This window comes from Canis lupus, chromosome 13 (assembly GCF_048164855.1).
Source record: "Canis lupus baileyi chromosome 13, mCanLup2.hap1, whole genome shotgun sequence".
Taxonomy (NCBI): Eukaryota; Metazoa; Chordata; class Mammalia; order Carnivora; family Canidae; genus Canis; species Canis lupus.
Window position 1 is genome coordinate 45053505 of NC_132850.1, and position 18776 is coordinate 45072280.

An 18776-nucleotide genomic window follows, 5' to 3' on the forward strand; every position below is an offset into this window, starting at 1 on the left:
CTCCTTTCCCTTTTATTCCCTCTCACTATTTCTTATATTCCCCAAATGACTGAGACCATATGTTTGTCCTTCTCCGATTGACTTATTTCACTCAGCATAATATCCTCCAGTTCCATCCACATCGAAGCAAATGGTGGGTATTTGTCGTTTCTAATGGCTGAGTAATATTCCATTGTATACATAGACCACATCTTCTTTATCCTGAATGGAAAATATATCACAGATCAGATGTTCACAAAATACAGCCTCACTAAATCCTTATTTTTGTTGGCTTACAAAGTATCGAAAGTGCATCAAACACAGAAGATATACCTATTTTTCCCCTAATTCTGTTTCCCAACATGATATGAATTTAGTGCTTATGAAATTAAAATGATTAAGTTATTATAATAAGACTCTGTTAATAATGCTAGCAGTCACACAAATCTGACCTTTAGCTTTTCCAGTCTCTTGGACAGAGACTGACAATTGTGCTGAATTGTGGAATTGTTTTGTGATGTGTCTTCAACTAAGCTGAATCTACTAAATACATTCCAACTTTAATCTGAGTGAAATATTGAACCAGTATTTCCAAAGATGAAAAAATAATTTTGAAAGCTCTATACGACCTACCACATGTGGCAGGCAAGGAAATTTGTACCTCCAACAAACTTATTAACATTTTGAAAGTTTATTAAAAGACTTCCTTATAACACTTCTCACCTGAATTATTGCATGTCCTCCGAATGATTTCTTTAGCCTCTAACCTTGCTTCACTTCAATCCATCCTCTATATTTCTCAAATGTGAACAAACACTGATTGTTTTATTCTGCTACTTAAAATTTTTCAGGGCTCTGTACCATAAAGTATCAACTGTTTAACAAAGCCCTCCATGATCAGGCCTCTACTTAACTAGCTAGCTTCACCTATGCCACTTCCCTCTGTTTTAGTTTTACTTATAATTTTTGAATGAGCTATGTTTTGTCCAAGCTGTATACCTTTGCGTATACTGTTCCTCTTGCCTTTATGTCCTTACTCAGCCCTTTTCTTGTTCCGTGATGAAACAGAAGCATCTCCATGAAGCCTTCCTTGATTAAGGCAGAATCAGTCACTTTCCCCCAGGCCACTACTGACCTGAGCCCATGGAACCTGACCGCCTGGAATCACAACATCATTGCCAAAATACTTCATCTTTCTCTACTACAGTTTTCTCATTTAGAAAATGATAAAAATAATAGTCCATACTGCATACACATGTAAAGTACTTAGAACAGGACCTGTAATTTAGTAAGCACTAAATAAAAGTCATGAATTATTATACTGTATAATAATGACTAGTTTAAAGCTGTAAGTCCTCCACTAGATTGTGAACTCCTTAATAGCAAGGATTCTGTCTTTTTTATCTTTTATTCTCTAACAACATTATAGACTTCAGCAACTATCTGCTGCCTGGAAATGAAAAATACCTGATTATGGAAGCAAAGGTTAAACAACCTTCTCATCTCATTAATAAAGCATAGTCATTCACTCTTTATATATAAAATGATAATCATTTAATGATAGTTGACTGACAGATCCAAAAGTGATAGAAGTACAATGTATGACACAACAGGCATGCAAAGCTGGTCCAACATTCCAAAATTAATTAATGTTATTCACCAGATCAACAGGCTAAAGAGGAAAAAATATACATATATGATCAATAGATCTAGAGAAAGCATCTGACAAAATCCAACACCCATTCAGTATGAAATCTATTAGCAAACTAATAATAAAAAGAAACTTCCTCAATTGTAAATATCCATGGAAAAAAACAACAGCTAACACCATATTTAATTGTGAGACCCTAAGAGCCCTCCCATTGAGACCAGGAATAAGAAGGAAGTCCCTCCTCACCACTCCCATGCAACATCATATTGGAAGTCTTACCTAATAGAGTAAGATAGTGAAAGGAAATAAAAGGTACAGATTGGGAAGGAAGAAATAAAAACAAATTCTACTCCTACAAATTCTACAGAATTTTACTCCTAAGTATTTACCTAGCTGCTGTCAGGAGGCCAGAGTCTCTTGCCACACAAACCTCTCCACAGGGTTCCTTGTTTCTTCACAAAATAGCAGTTGGCTTCCCCCCGTGAGTGATCAAAATGAGAACAAGGCAGTCACCCTGTCTTTTATCAATCTAGTCTCAGAAGTAACATACTATCACTTCTGCCAAAAGTCCCAGATACCAATCCCGACAGTGCAAGAGATCAACAGAAGGGTAAAAATACCAGGAGACAAGGAATCACTGGGACCATTTTGGAAGCTGGCTACCACAATCTAAATGTCCATTAACTGGTGAATAGAGAAACTATGGTATATCCATACAGTGGAATAGTAATCAGCAATAAAAAAGAACAAACTACTGACATATGTAACAACATGAAAAAAAAAAAAATCACTAATACTAAGAGAAAAAGCCAGACCCAAAAAGCTATGTACAGTATGATGTATTATACTCTGGGAAAGGCATAACAAAGGAATACAAAACAGATCAAAGGTTGTCAGGAGGGCGCCTGGGTGGCTCAGTTAAGTGTCTGCCTTTGGCTTAGGTCATGATTGTAGGGTCTTGGAATCGAGTCCCATATTGGGCTCCCTGCTCAGTGGGGAGTCTGCTTCTCCCTCTGCCCCTTTCCCTGCTCACATGCTCTCTGTCTCTCTCTAATAAATACATAAAATCTTAAAAAAAAAAAAAAAAAGTTGTTAGGAGATGAGAAGGAGGCAGAAGACTGACTACAAAGAGGCATGAAGAAATTTCTTTGGATAAAGGAAATATTCTATATTTGATTGTAATGGTGCTTATATGATCATATGCATTTGTTAAAATTCATAAAACTACATACCTAAAAAGGATAAGTTTTATTGCAAATAAATTAGATCTCAAAAATCACTTATGAAAGAAGAGAAATGAATCTTAAGGGGAAACAAGAAACTTGGTTGGGAATACTGCTACAGCAGTCTTAATGTGTAAATAACAAGATTCCAAATAAAAGTGACTATTAAACCAGTAACATGATAATAAAAGTTCCTCAAGCTAAAAAACTTTCTCTGAGCTTAAGTCTACAGATTGAAAGTGGCCATCAAATTATAAATTAGACAGATGAGAAAAGATACACGTGTATCGTGGCATATCCTGGCAAAAGTCTTGAACTTTAAGAATAGAAAAAGTTTAAATGCTTTCCAGAGAGAAAGAACAAGTCACTTAGAAAAAAAGGAGAGACAAGCATAGGCCTTCTTATTTGTAACAAAAAAGGAAATGGTGAAATAGCATCCATAAATTTTGAGAAAAGGACTGCCACTCAAAAATTCTATCCCAAACAAGAGTAAAATGAAGTTATCTAGGAATACGCAATCACTCAAAAGAATGTATCATCCATTTATCCCATCTAGAGAAACAGCCAATAAAAAAGTGCTCACCAAATAACTAACTCATTTTACATATAGAGGAGGATAAAGAAGAGACCTTATAAAATATGCAGTTAAATTGAAATGGATATTAGTAAAGCAATTGGGAAGAAACATATAACAAGTGAAAACTCAAATTTATTTTAGAATAAAAATAAAGCATCTAAACAAAAAAGAAAATTAAAGTCAGTCCAGTGTACAAGGTAACTATAAGTAGTTATTATAAACGATGTTTTTGTTTTGTTTGGATTTACCTGGTTTGCAAGATGAGAGTGACCAAACAGCTTGTGACCCAATTTCCCGTACTGTTCCAGTCCTTTCCAACTGCTTAGGGTCAGCACCAGGAGGTGTCTTATTTGGTGTGGTCATTTTTAAAATATACTATGTAGAAAACAAGAATATCCACATTATACTGGGATCTGCGCATCTTCTACAAAAGGTAAAAAATTAAATTTTAATAGTAAAAGGGTAGCACTTATATACCCTTAATATTAATCATCTATTTCTCAAATGCAGGTAACATAACTCAATCACTGTAATAAAAAAAAAAATCTCGGGAATTCAGGGGTTTTTTCTAAAATATATTAAGACTTAACAAGACATGCAAAACAGTAGAATTTAGTAGCCAAAAGGGCATGGAATCAGGGTTTTAACTTCAGTCTCTCCTTTAACTAGCCTAGACTTTGGGCATGTCTGGTCTTTATTTCCTTACCTCTAATAGAGGTTGACTTGATCTAAAATTCTATAATACTACACAATTTTATACCTAAGAAAAAATTCTTTTTTAAAAAAGATTTTATTTTTAAGTAATCTCTACACCCAACGTGGGGCTCAAACTCACAACCCTGAGATCAAGAGCTGCACGTTCCACCAACTGAGCCAGCCAGGCTCCCCTCTGAGTAAAAATTCTAAATTCAAATGAATCTTTTTCTTCAGAAAAGTTAAATTGAAATATCCTTATTCCAAGAATATGTAAATGTTACTTTCCATTTTTTTATTTTGAACGTAAATTTACTTTGATAATTTATTTTTTTATTAAAGTATAATTAACATACAGTATTATATTAGTTTCAGGTATACAATATAATGATTCAACAATTCTACACATTTCTCAGTGCTCATCACAGTAAGTCTTTTTTTTAAGATTTTTGTTTTTTTAAGTAATGTCTACAGTCAACATGGGACTCAAACCCACAACCGCAAGATCAAGAATCCCATGTTCCATTGACTGAGCCAGCCAGGTGCCCCACAATAATTCTACTCTTAAACCCCTTTATCTGTTTCACCCACTTCCCCTCTAGTAACCACTAGTTTGTTCTCTATACTTAAGAGTCTGTTTTGTTTCTTAAATTCCATGTATGAGTAGGAAATCATATGGTAGTTGTCTTTCTCCACCAGACTTATTTCATTTAGCCTTATACCCTCTAGGTCCATCCATGTTGTTGCAAATGACAAGACCTCATTCTTTTTTATGGCTAATATTTCATCGTGTGTAGTGTGCACGTTGTATCTATCGGTGTGTATATACCATATCTTCCTTATCTATTCATATATTGATGGACATTTGTGTTGCTTCCATATCTCGGCAATGGTAAATAATGCTGCAGTGAATATAGGAGTGCGTATATCTTTTTTAGTGGTTTTGTTTTCTTTGGGTAAATTACCCAGTAGTGGAATAACTGGATTATATGGTAATACTATTTTTAATTTTTTAAAGAGCCTCCTTACTGTTTTCCACAGTGGTTGCACCAATTTGCATTCTCCCCAGCAGTGCACCAGGGTTCCTTTTCCTCCAACACCATTGGTGACATTTATTTCTTGTCTTTGATTCTAGCCATTCTGACAGGTATAACGCGATTATCTCACAACAGAAACATGAAAAAAATACTCAACATCACTAATTGTCGGGAGAAACGAAAACAAAACCACAATGATATTTTGGTCTGGTCTATATTTTAAACAATCCATTAAGTGGTACAGAGAAAAATCACTTCTCCCCACAAGTTGTCAAAAGTTCCATTTATATGACATAGAAGGTGTCGGGAAAATGGTTTCAAAGCACAGAAGTGAATAAATCCCAAAATTTACTTCATCTTTCACATCTTTTGTTAATTTTGGTAAATCTATGCAGACGTGAAAAAAACCCTCCAATTGGAAACAATATATAAAACAGCTTAGGTGCTGCAAAGTTACAGATACTGCACATGGTTATATACACTATTATACACTATTGTAAACCTGGCCCAGTAGTTCAGTATACCATCTCCTTGACACCTTTTAGATCTCAGATGTTTCCTAATCTCCTCCACACAGCACTCGATATTCATTAAATAATAGTAGAGCCACTAAACTGTAAAATTCAGAAAGGCCTGAGGCTTAAATGCCCAATTAGCAATTTACTGAATGAACAAATCAATGAATGAATAGGTACAGTCGTAAGCTAAAATATTTGCCTTCTGCTAGCTAAATAAAGGTCTAGGATGAGATAAGTAAACCTGTGACTACCATTACAAGCCGAATGTCAAACGGCTTATTACATCCTGCCGTCAAACGTTCCAAAACTCAAAAAAGGGGTTGTGGGGGAGCCCATGTCTACACTGGGGCACAATTCAACTGCTCGACTTGGTACTGGACGCCACCAAGTGGTTAAAACACGAGGCTCGGAAAAGCCTGGGTTCCTGGCCACCCTCTTAAGAATGCGCTGCGGCCAAGGAGAGATCACCCGCCAACAGCAGTATTTGGACCAGACTCTGTTGGTCCTGTCTAATACCTCTTCTAGAAATGTTAGAAATGGCAATGGCTCTCCAGGGCCCCTAGACCGGGGGTGGAAAAGGGGATTGAGGATGGAGATGAGAACGCATCCGCTTACGCTAGAACCACTCTCAACATCAAGGGTGAAAAGCCCACGAACTTACAGCTTACAGACGCGGCTTGCCGCAACCCAGCTTTTTAGGATACCTTGCAGCTCCGCGCCACTCCCACTCAGCACTGCCCGGCTTTCCCAGAGACGTTCAATTGGAGTCGCAGCACAATGACGTCAGTTCTCGCCGTCTCCCCCGACCAACTCCAGGGCTCCGCCTGTCGCTCTCTGTCGCGCGCGCGCACTACGTCCCTAAGGCGTGCGCGAGGCGGCGGCTGAGCACCGCCATTTTGGCCGGTGGCCGTAGGAACACGCCGTGTGGGTAAGAAGTGAAAGGAAGAACTGATTTGGCCTCTGAGCTCCCCTTCGCGAGGGGATCGTTTTCTCCAGGTACGTGAATAGCCCGGGAGGGGTTGGCCGCTGGCCGAGGTGGCACACGATTTAAAGACCGTAGGGACGTTCTCGGAGAGTCCTTAGTGAGGCCTCCGGAGTCGGCGGCGGAGCACGCAGCGGCGCGTGGCAGCCGGCTCGGGAGGCACAGCTGGAATCGCCAGAGCGCGGGCGCCACCGAGGGCGTGGAGGCGCGTGGCTCGTCTCCTCCGGCTGACCTGGACCTCCGCCTCTTGCCTGCCACCCGCCAGGGGCTACCGGCATGGACTTAGATGCCATCTCAGAGATCCAGTCTCCGTCGTCTCCGCTCCCCCTTCACGGCGCTCTCGCCCGAGAGCTGAATCTTAACAGAGAAGGAAGGCAACTTGAGAACTTAAAGCATCTCTTTTCCTCCCGTCCTTACCCTGACCCAGTAAAATGGACATAGTGTCACACGTGCGTATTTGATTGTAGGAAGTCGTGGCCTTTCCTTCCACGGCTTCTGCTGTGATTATGGAATGAGTCATGGCATTTTGCCGCCATTAAGTCGAATCCTTATCCCGTCTTTACAGAAATGATGGGCAGTTGTCGGTCTGCTTTTCTTATAGAGCAGCGGGTATTCGGTTATCCCAATCTCCCAGTTCAACGCCTGTAAGCTTTTATAGCACTTAGCGCTTTCTTCTTAGTGACTTGTTTTCCCTACCTTTATATAAACTGCGTGAAATCAGGTGTGCAGCGGTTCATACCTTGTAGACACGATGGCCAAAGCTGATTACCACATCCCATAAACTACATAAGTCTGTTTTCTCTGTGTTCGTGGTAAAGTCCCTAAGAGAGAAATACTTGTCAAAACAACGGGGAAGGTTGTGAAGGGGGTTGTGTTGGTTTTGTGTCTTGTTTTGTTTTGTTTACCTCCACAGGGTCTGCTAGCTAGACATTTATGATAGTGGGATTTCGTGTTGCATTTTTCAGAACATTTGTCTCGTATACTGAGAATATTCATACTGTATCAGCTACTTGACAGTAATGCTTTGTCAGTATCAACCAAGGAATCTTTATTTGTACCAAAAGGGTATTTTTTTTCGTGTTAAAAATCTTGTTATGCCTATTAAAAACATTTTCTTGGGAAGAACATTTAATACAATTTCTGAGGGGAAAAAAGAAAGTGGTATTAATTGGTGCCCCTTCTAAATGTCTTCAGTTTAAGACTCTGAAATGACGAGTTCTGCACCACTCCCCATTTACATGTTTTATAAGACTAATAACCTACAGTAACCATAGGTTGGAATGTTTTATGTGATATCAAGCATCATTTGTTCACAGCAGTCTTTTAAGTGCTTTCACATGGTGATATAATTTTGGTCTCAGACTGCAAATACTTTCTTTCCATAATGCCTCTCACTTCCTTTTTTTCCTCCCAGCTGGAAGAATGACAGTGAGGGTCATTGTTTGAATACCTGTTTTGAACACAGTTTGTTTTCAGATCTGAAATACCTTCGAATTCCTCTTTGTTTCTAAGACTCTCTTATTAAACTCCACTCCCCCCACCACCTCCACAACTTCACTGTGCTCTGTCATTGAAAAAGAAAGTAGGGATCCCTTCTCCTCAGTTCTTTTTTTTTTTTTTTTTAAGATCTTATTTATTTATTCACGTGAGGCAGAGACACAGGCAGAGGGAAAAGCAGGCTCCCTGCAGGGAGCCCAATTTGGGACTCCATGATTACATCCTGGGCCTAAGGGAAACGCTCAACCACTGAGCCATCCACGCATCCCACCTCCTCCCCAATTCTTAAAAATTTGAAAATAATATATAAATTTAGTCAATAGTGTTCACACAAGTAACAGTTCCACAAAGAATCTATATTCTTTATTCTTTTTTTTTTTTTTTTAATTTTTATTTATTTATGATAGTCACAGAGAGAGAGAGAGAGAGAGAGGCAGAGACACAGGCAGAGGGAGAAGCAGGCTCCATGCACCGGGAGCCCGACGTGGGATTCGATCCCGGGTCTCCAGGATCGCGCCCTGGGCCAAAGGCAGGCGCTAAACCACTGCGCCACCCAGGGATCCCTATATTCTTTATTCTTAAATGCATTTTAATTTATTACTATTTCATATAAATCAGCTTATTATTTCTGGTATGGTTTTATTCTGTAAGTCATCTCTTTCAGTCACTTGGTTTTTGAAATGGTTTGAAATATCAGATAAAACACTTTAGTAGTTTGGCAGAAATCTTAGCAATTTTGTGTTAAAAGATTTGCCCTAAAAAGGACTTCATGACATTCATTCACCACGTAATTTGTATGGTGTCCAGCTTTATTTTAAAAGCTAATTAACTCTTCAGTTTTCAGGGAGTTGTCACTTAAAACGAAAGCTTTTTTGTAGCAATTCAGAAGTCATTTAATTTCTTGCTCATCTAGTCTATGAAAACTGGACCAATTTTTAAAGGTTTTAAGGGGGTAATGTGGATCTGTCAGTAACCGTAGTTCTGTTAATTACGTAAATAACTTAGTCTGCTTTTGGGTGATTTTTTTTTTCAGTATATACTTTAGTGGATAGCTGTCACTGTGAAGTATTGATAACTAAAATATTTCTGGTATCATAACATTTAAGAAAATTATATCTAAATTCATTTTCTCATTTGTTCAACAAATATTTGAGCTTTTATGATGTGCTGGGCACAAGTGTAACCACTGGGGTGAATAGACAAATCTTTGCCCTCATTATGGAGTATCTTTTACTTGGGGTGGGAAAAATTCTGTAGAGAAAAAGTATATAAATGCATGTATATACACACAATAAATATTACATAAACCATTTGTGCACATACATATGAAATATAAACTGCAATATAGTAGAAAGAGCCAAAGAGAAATATCAGGGGAAAAAAAGCAGTTTGGGTATATTTTTTGGTAGTATAACTAGAGAAGGCTTCCTGAGAAATAGACACTGAAGACTTGAAGTAGTGACCCTTGTAACTCACTAGGGTGCATAGCATTACAGGCAGAGGGAATAGAAAATGCCAATGCCCTGAAGCAAGAACATGCTAAGCAAGAACATATGCTAAGAACAAGGAGCCAGTGTGGCTAGAGCAGAATGAACTAGAGCTAAAGTAGTTAGAGATGAGATCGGAAACTAATAGAGGTTGATCAATACCTCATTAGTTATTTTAAGAACTTTGGCTTTTACTTTGAGTAGGGAAGCTATTGTAGGACTTTGAGTAGAGTGACATGATCTGGCTTACATTTACAAAGGATCATCCTGGCTTTTGTAGTAAGAAGGAACTGTCAAAAGTCAGATTAGAAAAAAGTTAAGAGTAAAGTAAAGAGACATGATAGGGAGCTATTAGAGTAACACAGATAAAGAATAATAGTGGCTTAGATCAGAGTGAGAAGTCAGATTCATGAAGATAAATTGGACAGAATTTGCTGTTGTGGCTTGTAAAAGATAACTTCAAGGGTTTTAGCTTGAGTGAGTGAAAGACTAGAATTGTCATTTAACAGAATTGGCAATGGGCAGTCTGGGTGGCTCAGCGGTTTAGTGCCGCCTTCGGCCCAGGGCCTGATCCTGGAGACCTGGGATTGAGTCCCACATCAGGCTCCCTGCATGGAGCCTGCTTCTCCATCTGCCTGTGTCTGTCTGTCTGTCTGTCTGTCTCTCTCTCTCTGTGTCTCATGAATAAATAAATAAAATCTTTAAAAAAAAAATAACAGAATTGGCAAGACTGCTAGAGAAACAAATTTTGTTGAGAACTTTAGGAATTGAATTTGGGAGATGCGTACAGACCTCCAGGAAGAGATGTTGGATAGTCAGGTGGATATACAAGTTTAGAGTTAGGAGAGGTATCCTGAGTAGAGATAGAAATTTAGGAATTAACAGCATATAAGTAGGATTTAAAGCCAAGAGATCAGAAGACAATACCTTATGAATATAAGGTGAATTTTGATTATATAAGGTGAATATTTATGAATATTCATTCATAAAAATGAATATAGATCAAAAATGTGACTGAGTATTAGAGCACTCTCAACTTTTAGCCTAGAGGATGAGGTGAAGTAACCAAGAAAATAGGAGGAAAACCAGATTAGTGCTGTGTCCTAGAACCAAGTTAAGAAAGGGTTTCTATCTAGTAGGAAAAAGTCATAATTTGTGTCAGATACAATAGGTGTTCAAGTAAATTAAGAACTGTTAATTAACTATTTGTTTTACCCATGTATAGAGTAGCGATGACCTGATAAACTGTTTTGATGGAATCATGGGCATTGAAGTCTGAAATGGAGTCCAGAAAAAATACATACAAGTTTGGAACACTGTAGGCAACTCCTTCAAGTAGTCCTGTATAAAAGGAAAGAGAAATAAAGCAATGGGGAAAGATGGGGCCAGATAATAGAAAGTTTGAATGCTAATAGGAACGAGTTATTGGCAAGAATAATTGATGATGTGAAAGACAGGAGAGAGAATTGTTAGAACATTCCCCTTAGCAGATGTCTTTGAGTGTGCAAGTGGACTTCACTTTGGAAGTATAAGGGTTTGGTTGGCATAAGGGTTCACTTGAAATGACACTAGTCAGCATGGCTTCGCTTCTTTGTCTACGCATTTTCAGCTTTTTGAGTACAGGGAAAGAGTTGTATGTAACCAGGTTGTAGTTAAGGGTGTAAATCATTGACAAAGAAATTTTAGCTGGGGTACAGAGGGGTGTGAAGAGATAAGAGCTGACGGACAATGGAAATGTGGTAGAATCAAGAGATAATGATAGTTGGTTTAGAGAAGGGAGAAAGTCAAAGAGTTGTTGGGCTGTTGGGTATGACAGGGGTAAACTGAAAAATAGGAGTGGTAGTTGGAGAATGGGGTATTTGATGTGGAGGTTATAGAAGGATTGCAGTTATTGGTAATAACAAGATCAAAGATTTCCCCCCAAAGAATGAAGGGCTTAGGAGATTGAAAGAAAGGTCACTGGAGAAGAAAGCTTACTGGACTAAGAAGACAAGAAATATCAGTGAACATATTAAAATCAAGAGAAAGTGAAAGTTAGCCAAGGGCAGAAATCTTCAAATTGGGAGGGAGTGATTTGATGGTCAGTAAATGTCTAAAGCAGTTGGATGATCTGAGAGGCAATAGCTGACTTTAGTGAGGAGAGAGAGAGAGGAGATAGTCTGGGAGCAGCACTGAGGAGCAGGAACTCTTACCACTCTCCAAGCCTAATAGTATTTCAGGGTGTGAGAATGACAGAGGTCTGGAAGGGGAAGCAGTCGGTTAAAAAAAAAAAATCAGGGATCCCTGGGTGGTGCAGCGGTTTGGCGCCTGCCTTTGGCCCAGGGCGCGATCCTGGAGACCCAGGATCGAATCCCACGTCGGGCTCCCGGTGCATGGAGCCTGCTTCTCCCTCTGCCTGTGTCTCTGCCTCTCTCTCTCTCTCTCTCTCTCTCTCTCTGTGACTATCATAAATAAATAAAAAATTAAAAAAAAAAATCAGAATTGAGGAATACAGCCCTTGATAGAACAAATTGTTTTGGTCAGTGGGTAGTCTTTTGGCTTCAGGTTCTCCTATTACATACTGGAACAACCTAGAATTTTAAGATAATTTTTGGAATTATTTACTTTAATCACCATTCTGAGAAAATTGATATCTGTCATTAAGTCTAATACTGTAGAAGATTTTTTTTTTCTGTAGAAGATTTTTAAGTTCACTTTGACCTTAGTTGCATAATTGATGGCATTGTTAATTATCAAGACTTAGAAAAGCTTTAAAAGTGAACACAGTCTATATTTTATGATACCTTGATCTTTTAATTTTAATGCGATTAGCATAAAATTCATCTTGGCCGTATTATAAATTTCCAGAGAAATGCAGTTTTTATTTTTGTCCCTTAACATCATGGTCATAATCTTAATAATTTCCATTAGTAGCATCATTAATAGTCAAATATGACATGAAGTAATACTTGAGAGAAGAGTAAACATCTTTATTATGTGTTAGTTCTTCACATCAGCTCCTTCTATTCTGTTTTATTGGACTATACTAAGACACTGGTGTCAATATCAATTGTGGAGATCCTATATCATTTTTGTCCATCTGTCGTGTAGTTTCCCACATCCCCTTTGCTCTTTTTCCTCTTCCTAGCCATTCTTTTTGCATAAGAGCTTTCAGCTTGGTTTATCTAGTTTATTTTTTTCCCTTTAAATTGAATTAAATTTGGGGAAGGTTGAAATTTCTGGTATGACTACTATATAATTGTAAAAACTGAAGTAGTATGAAATTCTATTTGTTCAGGTCTTTTATGTTTTTCAGTTGTGGTTTGAAAGTTTTCCTCACATGGATGTATCTTTGTTAGTTGATTCCTAGATCTTTTTTATGACCATTGAAAATGGGTGTTTTTTCTTTCTTTATATAAATCTTCTGATTAGTAGTATATATGTAAAATTCTGTTTTTTCAATCTTACTAAATTATTTTCTTGCTTTCACTAGTTTTTCCAGTAGTTCCAGTTAATCGTATCTGAATGTAGTGATAATTTATGTTCTAATTTTTATGCCTATGACTCATTTCTCTTAACTAATTACATTGACTGTGCCATAATTTTGTTGATTTTTCTTTAATAGAAGAGCTGGATATTCTTACTTTCTTCGAATTATGGCAGATAAATTAACAAGAATTGCTATTGTCAACCATGACAAATGTAAACCTAAGAAATGTCGGCAGGAGTGCAAAAAGAGTTGCCCTGTGGTTCGAATGGGTAAGCTGTTCTATGGATAAGAGGTTTTTAAAAAAGTAAATTGGCTTTATAGTTCTGTAGGCATATGCCATTTTCCTATTAGTTTCTTTAAAACATGGAGCTAAGACCAGATTTTCTTCTAAATTTCTTTTACTGCTTTGTGACTAAATGATCCCATTTTTGTTAATGCTAGAATAACAGTATCCATATTTTTTAAAGTTCACTGACTATAAAATCAGTTTGTTACTGAGATTCTTACTGTTTTGGAAAAGTTCTATACTTTTCATGAAGAAAGAACTACCAATATATTTGTTTTTGATAGTATTCTAATTTTAAAAAGCAATAATAAATAACTTAGTAAGAATGGCTAATTCATGAGGCTTTGCTATATTTTCTAGATTAAGTAAATTTAAAACAATTCAGAATTATTGGTAGTCTTTAAGGGCTATGTTAAAGTAAGTGTACTAGTGAGGTGTAAGCTTTTTAAATCTTAAAAGAAACTTAGTCTACATGCTATTTAGAAATTCCATTATTAATATCCCTAATGCCAAGTTTAATTTCGTGTGTATATTGGATGACTACATAACTTTTTGGAGCTTCACTGAATTAGCTAATGTATTCTATTCCTCCTCTGGTGTACATTATCATTTCTAAGGCATATTTTGTGAATTAAATATTCAGGTCAGATAGCTTAAAAATAAAACTAGTTTATGGGCACCTACCTGGCTCAGTCAGAAGAGCATGTGATTCTTGAACTCAGGGTCATGAGCCTCACATTGGGGGTAGAGATTACTTAAATAAATAAACTTCAAAAAAAATTTAAAGTAAAACTGTTTAGGATTTGCCAAGTTTTATTTATGAGCATATTTTCTTCCCCGTTAGTAAATTAATATATATTAATTATGTTAAAATCCTCAAAAAGCACTGGTTTTTTAGGATATTATCTCAGTTGTATTTCTTTGTGTGGCCTTTGTTTTTGGAAATCTGCTTTTATATGAAGATTTGGAACCAGAATTACCTATATAACAATGTTCAGAAAATTCAAATGGCAGGGAAATAACTCTGTCTTTTCCTTTGCCAGGAAAATTATGCATAGAGGTTACACCCCAGAGCAAAATAGCATGGATTTCTGAAACCCTTTGTATTGGTTGTGGTATTTGTATTAAGGTAAGTGATATATTAATTTTGGGGTCAAATTTGGAACCTGAAGAAGTCAGAAAATTCTGAATACATTATAACTATTTTTAAAGAGGCAAAATATAAAGCAGTTTATTAAAAAAAGTAGATTTAGGAGGATGGTATTCTATCAGTAATCTAATATTGTTGCTTTTTGAATTAATTAAACCTCCCTATAAAAGTTATCCTTGCCGGGGATCCCTGGGTGGCTCAGCGGTTTGGCGCCTGCCTTTGGCCCAGGGCACGATCCTGGGGTGCCGGGATTGAGTCCCACGTCGGGCTCCCAGCATGGAGCCTGCTTCTCCCTCCTCCTGTGTCTCTGCCCCTCTCTCTCTCTCTCTCTCACGAATAAAAAAAAAAAAATTAAAAAAAAATAAATCTTTAAAAAAAAAGTTATCCTTGCCATACTCAACTTTGGAAAGCCATTTCCAACAAAAATTAATTTCTCTTTTTTTTTGCACCATTTTATGAAAAGGACATTCTTCCCCATGTTTTTATAGGTACTTCTTAGAAATATAAATATAAAAAGTATGAGTCATATGACATACAATATTTTTGAGTCTGTATTTAATTGTAAATCACACATTTTAAATAGAAATGCATACAGCCAAAATTGTTTTAATTTAACCTGATCCTTAATGCTTCTGCTATATTATACATTCTTCTGTTGGAGTTATCACAGTAATTTTTCAAAATGCCTCAATTAGTTTTTGTTGCACTGAATAGTTTGGTTAGGGCTTTTGACCTTAAAATGATCACCAAAATTAGTTCATAAATGTTATTTAGGAACCAGTACATTTTATTCTTATTATAGGTATTTTTATTTGTAGATAATATTTTTATTTAGAAAGCAACTTTAGGGATCCCTGGGTGGCGCAGCGGTTTGGCGCCTGCCTTTGGCCCAGGGCGCGGTCCTGGATATCCGGGATCGAGTCCCACGTTGGGCTCCCGGTGCATGGAGCCTGCTTCTCCCTCTGCCTGTGTCTCTGCCTCTCTCTCTCTACACTGTGTGCCTATCCTAAATAAATAAAAAAAAGTTAAAAAAAAATTAAAAAAAAAAAAAGAAAGCAACTTTATCAGAGTATGGATACCACCCTGTTACTGATTCTAATAAGGCTTATGCGTATTGTACATTGGTTTCTGAATCCTTAGTTAAGTATCCAGAAAGACTTCATTGGTATCTGAAAGTGTTTTCCCTTGTTTTGAAAATATAATCAGGAAATACTCCTTCTAGCAAACATTTACGAATCTCTTATTATATGCCTATCAGTGTTGATGGTTCCAGAGATCTGATTTTGAATGATCTATTATCTTCTGCCCTGTTTTCTTCTTTACTGCTATAAAAAAGGGGATTCCAAAATTTGGAGAAATACACTTTTAGTGGCTGAAAACATACTGATGTGATGAATCTGTTTGGGGGTGGAGATATTAAATACCTTCTGAACACTAAGATACATTTTTAATTAAAACGTACCTTAGATGAAACAGTATGGATTTTTTTTTTTGTAGATTTAAAGAAGTCTATATTACTTTGCAACCTGTAAATATTTTATGTACATTGGGAATAATAGAAAATTTCCGTAAATGGCAGTAACTGCACTGACAGAAAACTATCTTATGTAAAGAATTAATAGTTCTGGTTAGAGAGTGGTAATTTGTTAGAATGTAAGATTTTTGTTCTTGTTTTTTAATTCTCTGTGTTCTTATAACTTATAAAATGAGAATTGACTGAAATCTTTGTATTCAAAGACTTTTGAATTGATCCCTTCAGCTCATTGAACATTTCTGCTCAACAAATCTCTAATCTGAGGTTATATTCTTTTGATGTACCTTTATATAGTTTTCTGGGAGGTTTTTCTAGTCACGGTGATGAGCTTCAGTAACCTTCTGGTTCTTGCCATTCTTGTACCTTAGACAGTTATGTGATTGATAATCAACTGTTATTTGAGTAGATTTTGCTGTGAGTTAATTTTTTTAATGTGAATTTACTCAATTAGAATATAAAGGGTTTTTTTTTTTCATATGAGATGATTAAAACCCTCAATGGAAAGACTTTAATCGTTGGTCTGTGCAAATATTTTATGCTGTTAATGGAACACAAATAGACCCAAATAGACTTTTTCTACAAAGTAGAAAAGAAAGCATATGAAGATATGAAGAAGGAAGTAATGAGAAGGTATCTGTCATCAACTGAATATGGAATGACATACTCAGTAACCATGTTTTATCTTACTACTTAGCCTCATCTAATAATGTTTAAAAGAAAAGTAGAGAAAAAAATACCCTACATTTTTGTAAGGTTTTTCAGTAAGTATTAAACCTATATTAAAGTCTAAAAGTATGCCAGTCACTAAGGGAGAAAACTAGTTAATATGATTCTTGCTTTCAAATAACTTAACTTTTATTTTTTTAAGTAAAAATAAATGAATCGATATTTTACATCTTTGTCAAATTCCCACATTTGGGTGTGAGTTTAAGTTTTTTGTTTTTTTTTTTCACACTCTGCACCCAATGTGGGGCTCAAACTCATGACCCCCAAGATCAAGAGTCACATACTCTTAACTGAGCCAGCCAGGTGCCCCATAATTCCCACATTTAGAAGATTGCTTATAAAAATATTCTTAACATATCTATTTTAGTTGTGTGTGTGTGTGTGTGTGTGTATATATATACACATATATATATATATACATACATTTTAAGATTTATTCTTTTTTTTTTTTAAGATTTTATTTATTTATTCATAGAGACACACAGAGAGAGAGAGAGAGAAGCAGAGACACAAGCAGAGGGAGAAGCAGGCTCCATGTAGGGGACTTGATCCCAGGTCTCCAGGATCCCACCTCGGGCTGCAGGCTGCACTAAACCGCTGCGCCACCGGGGCTGCCCTATTCATTTATTTTTGAGAGAGTACATGGGGGAAGAGAATCTCAAGCGGACCCCCCACTGAGCACAGAGCCTGACATAGGGCTTGATCCCACAACCCCGGGATCATGACCCAAGCCAAATCAAGAGTCTGATACTTATCTGACTGAGCCACCCAGGGGCCCAGTCATGTGTATATTTCTTTTCTTTTTTTTTTTTTTTCATGTGTATATTTCTAAAAATTAACGCATAATTCTTTACTTTAAATAACAGAAATGTCCCTTTGGCGCCTTATCAATTGTCAATTTACCAAGCAACTTGGAAAAAGAAACGACACATCGATATTGTGCCAATGCCTTCAAACTTCACAGGTATATTTTCAAGTTAACATTCCTCTTTACTTTGGTCAAAAGTAAAATACATTTGGAATTTTCAGAGAAATATAAAAATGGGAAAAGGTATTAACCATCCACTAAAGAAAGATGCAAAACTATAACATCATACAGAATCATTACTATATGTGTTGGTAGTTCATTCTGGCTAACGTTATAATTACCTGGGATTTCTTTTAAAAAACTAATACCTCAGTTTCAGCCCAGTTGAATTAGGTCATATCCCTAGATAATAGGGTCTAGACCTCAGTAAGTTGTAAGAGCTCCCAGGTGATTTGAATATGCAAGTGGGGTTGACAATCACTATTGGTAATACCCCCGTTCCCAAAATAACTTTTAAAGGAACTTGTTCTCTCTTATATATCCATGAATCTCATCTACAGAGAATATTACTCTGAACTTGGACATATATTGTTAAATCACAGGAATTCTTCAAGGTTTTTAATCTGCAGAACACTGATAATTTGAATCTGGGAGTCTAGATTTAATTAATAAAAAGGTATTTCTCAACCTGCCAGCTTTAAAGAGCCTACTACAACAGGGAGAGTGAAGTGGGATATGTCTGGTTGATGTGGTACTTTTCTCCTTGTAAGTAAATGGCAGGCCAAAAAAAAAAAAAAGAAAAGAAAAGACAGTGTGAGGTTGCACCTGCTATGTAATTTTGTACCAAAGCATTTGGTTATACATTAAAACAACCTTCTATGCAAAGGAGAATTACTTTAGAATGGACTTGAATGAAAACTGAAAAATAAAATTTGGAGTAATACTGGTCATGGATGCATTTCTTTTTTTTTTTTAATAAATTTTATTATTTGTTTGTTTGTTTATTTATTTATTTATTTATTTATTTATTTATTTATTTATGATAGTCACACACAGAGAGAGAGAGAGGCAGAGACATAGGCAGAGAGAGAAGCAGGCTCCATGCACCGGGAGCCCGACATGGGATTCGATCCCGGGTCTCCAGGATCACATCCTGGGC

At 36.7% G+C, this 18776-nt stretch overlaps 2 protein-coding genes across 16 annotated transcripts in view; one reads left to right on the plus strand and one right to left on the minus strand.

The window, feature by feature from the left end:
• The window catches only part of ANAPC10 (anaphase promoting complex subunit 10), a 261250-nt gene extending 254451 nt beyond the window's left edge, over positions 1-6799 (minus strand). For 5 of the 12 annotated variants that reach the window (XR_012006050.1, XR_012006049.1, XR_012006051.1 and 2 more), the window contains exons 1-2: positions 6340-6796; positions 3679-3805 (exon numbers count right to left, since the gene is read on the minus strand). Coding sequence is in view for 8 of the 12 variants with exons in the window: in XM_072773453.1 (XP_072629554.1) it covers positions 3679-3793 (115 nt within the window). In the remaining 4 variants the exon portion in view is untranslated. Of the gene's footprint in view, positions 1-3678; positions 3855-5152; positions 5286-6339 lie in introns of all 12 variants that reach the window. The other 7 variants (XM_072773446.1, XM_072773451.1, XM_072773449.1 and 4 more) reach the window with 7 other exon arrangements.
• Positions 6513-18776, plus strand: part of ABCE1 (ATP binding cassette subfamily E member 1) — a 32151-nt gene continuing 19887 nt past the window's right edge. For 3 of the 4 annotated variants that reach the window (XM_072773440.1, XM_072773441.1, XM_072773438.1), the window contains exons 1-4: positions 6513-6674; positions 13249-13382; positions 14443-14528; positions 17676-17773. In XM_072773440.1, coding sequence (XP_072629541.1) covers positions 13280-13382; positions 14443-14528; positions 17676-17773 — 287 coding nt within the window. In that variant the 5' untranslated portion in view covers positions 6513-6674; positions 13249-13279. Of the gene's footprint in view, positions 6675-6890; positions 7110-13248; positions 13383-14442; positions 14529-17675; positions 17774-18776 lie in introns of those variants that run through there. The other variant, XM_072773439.1, reaches the window with a different exon arrangement.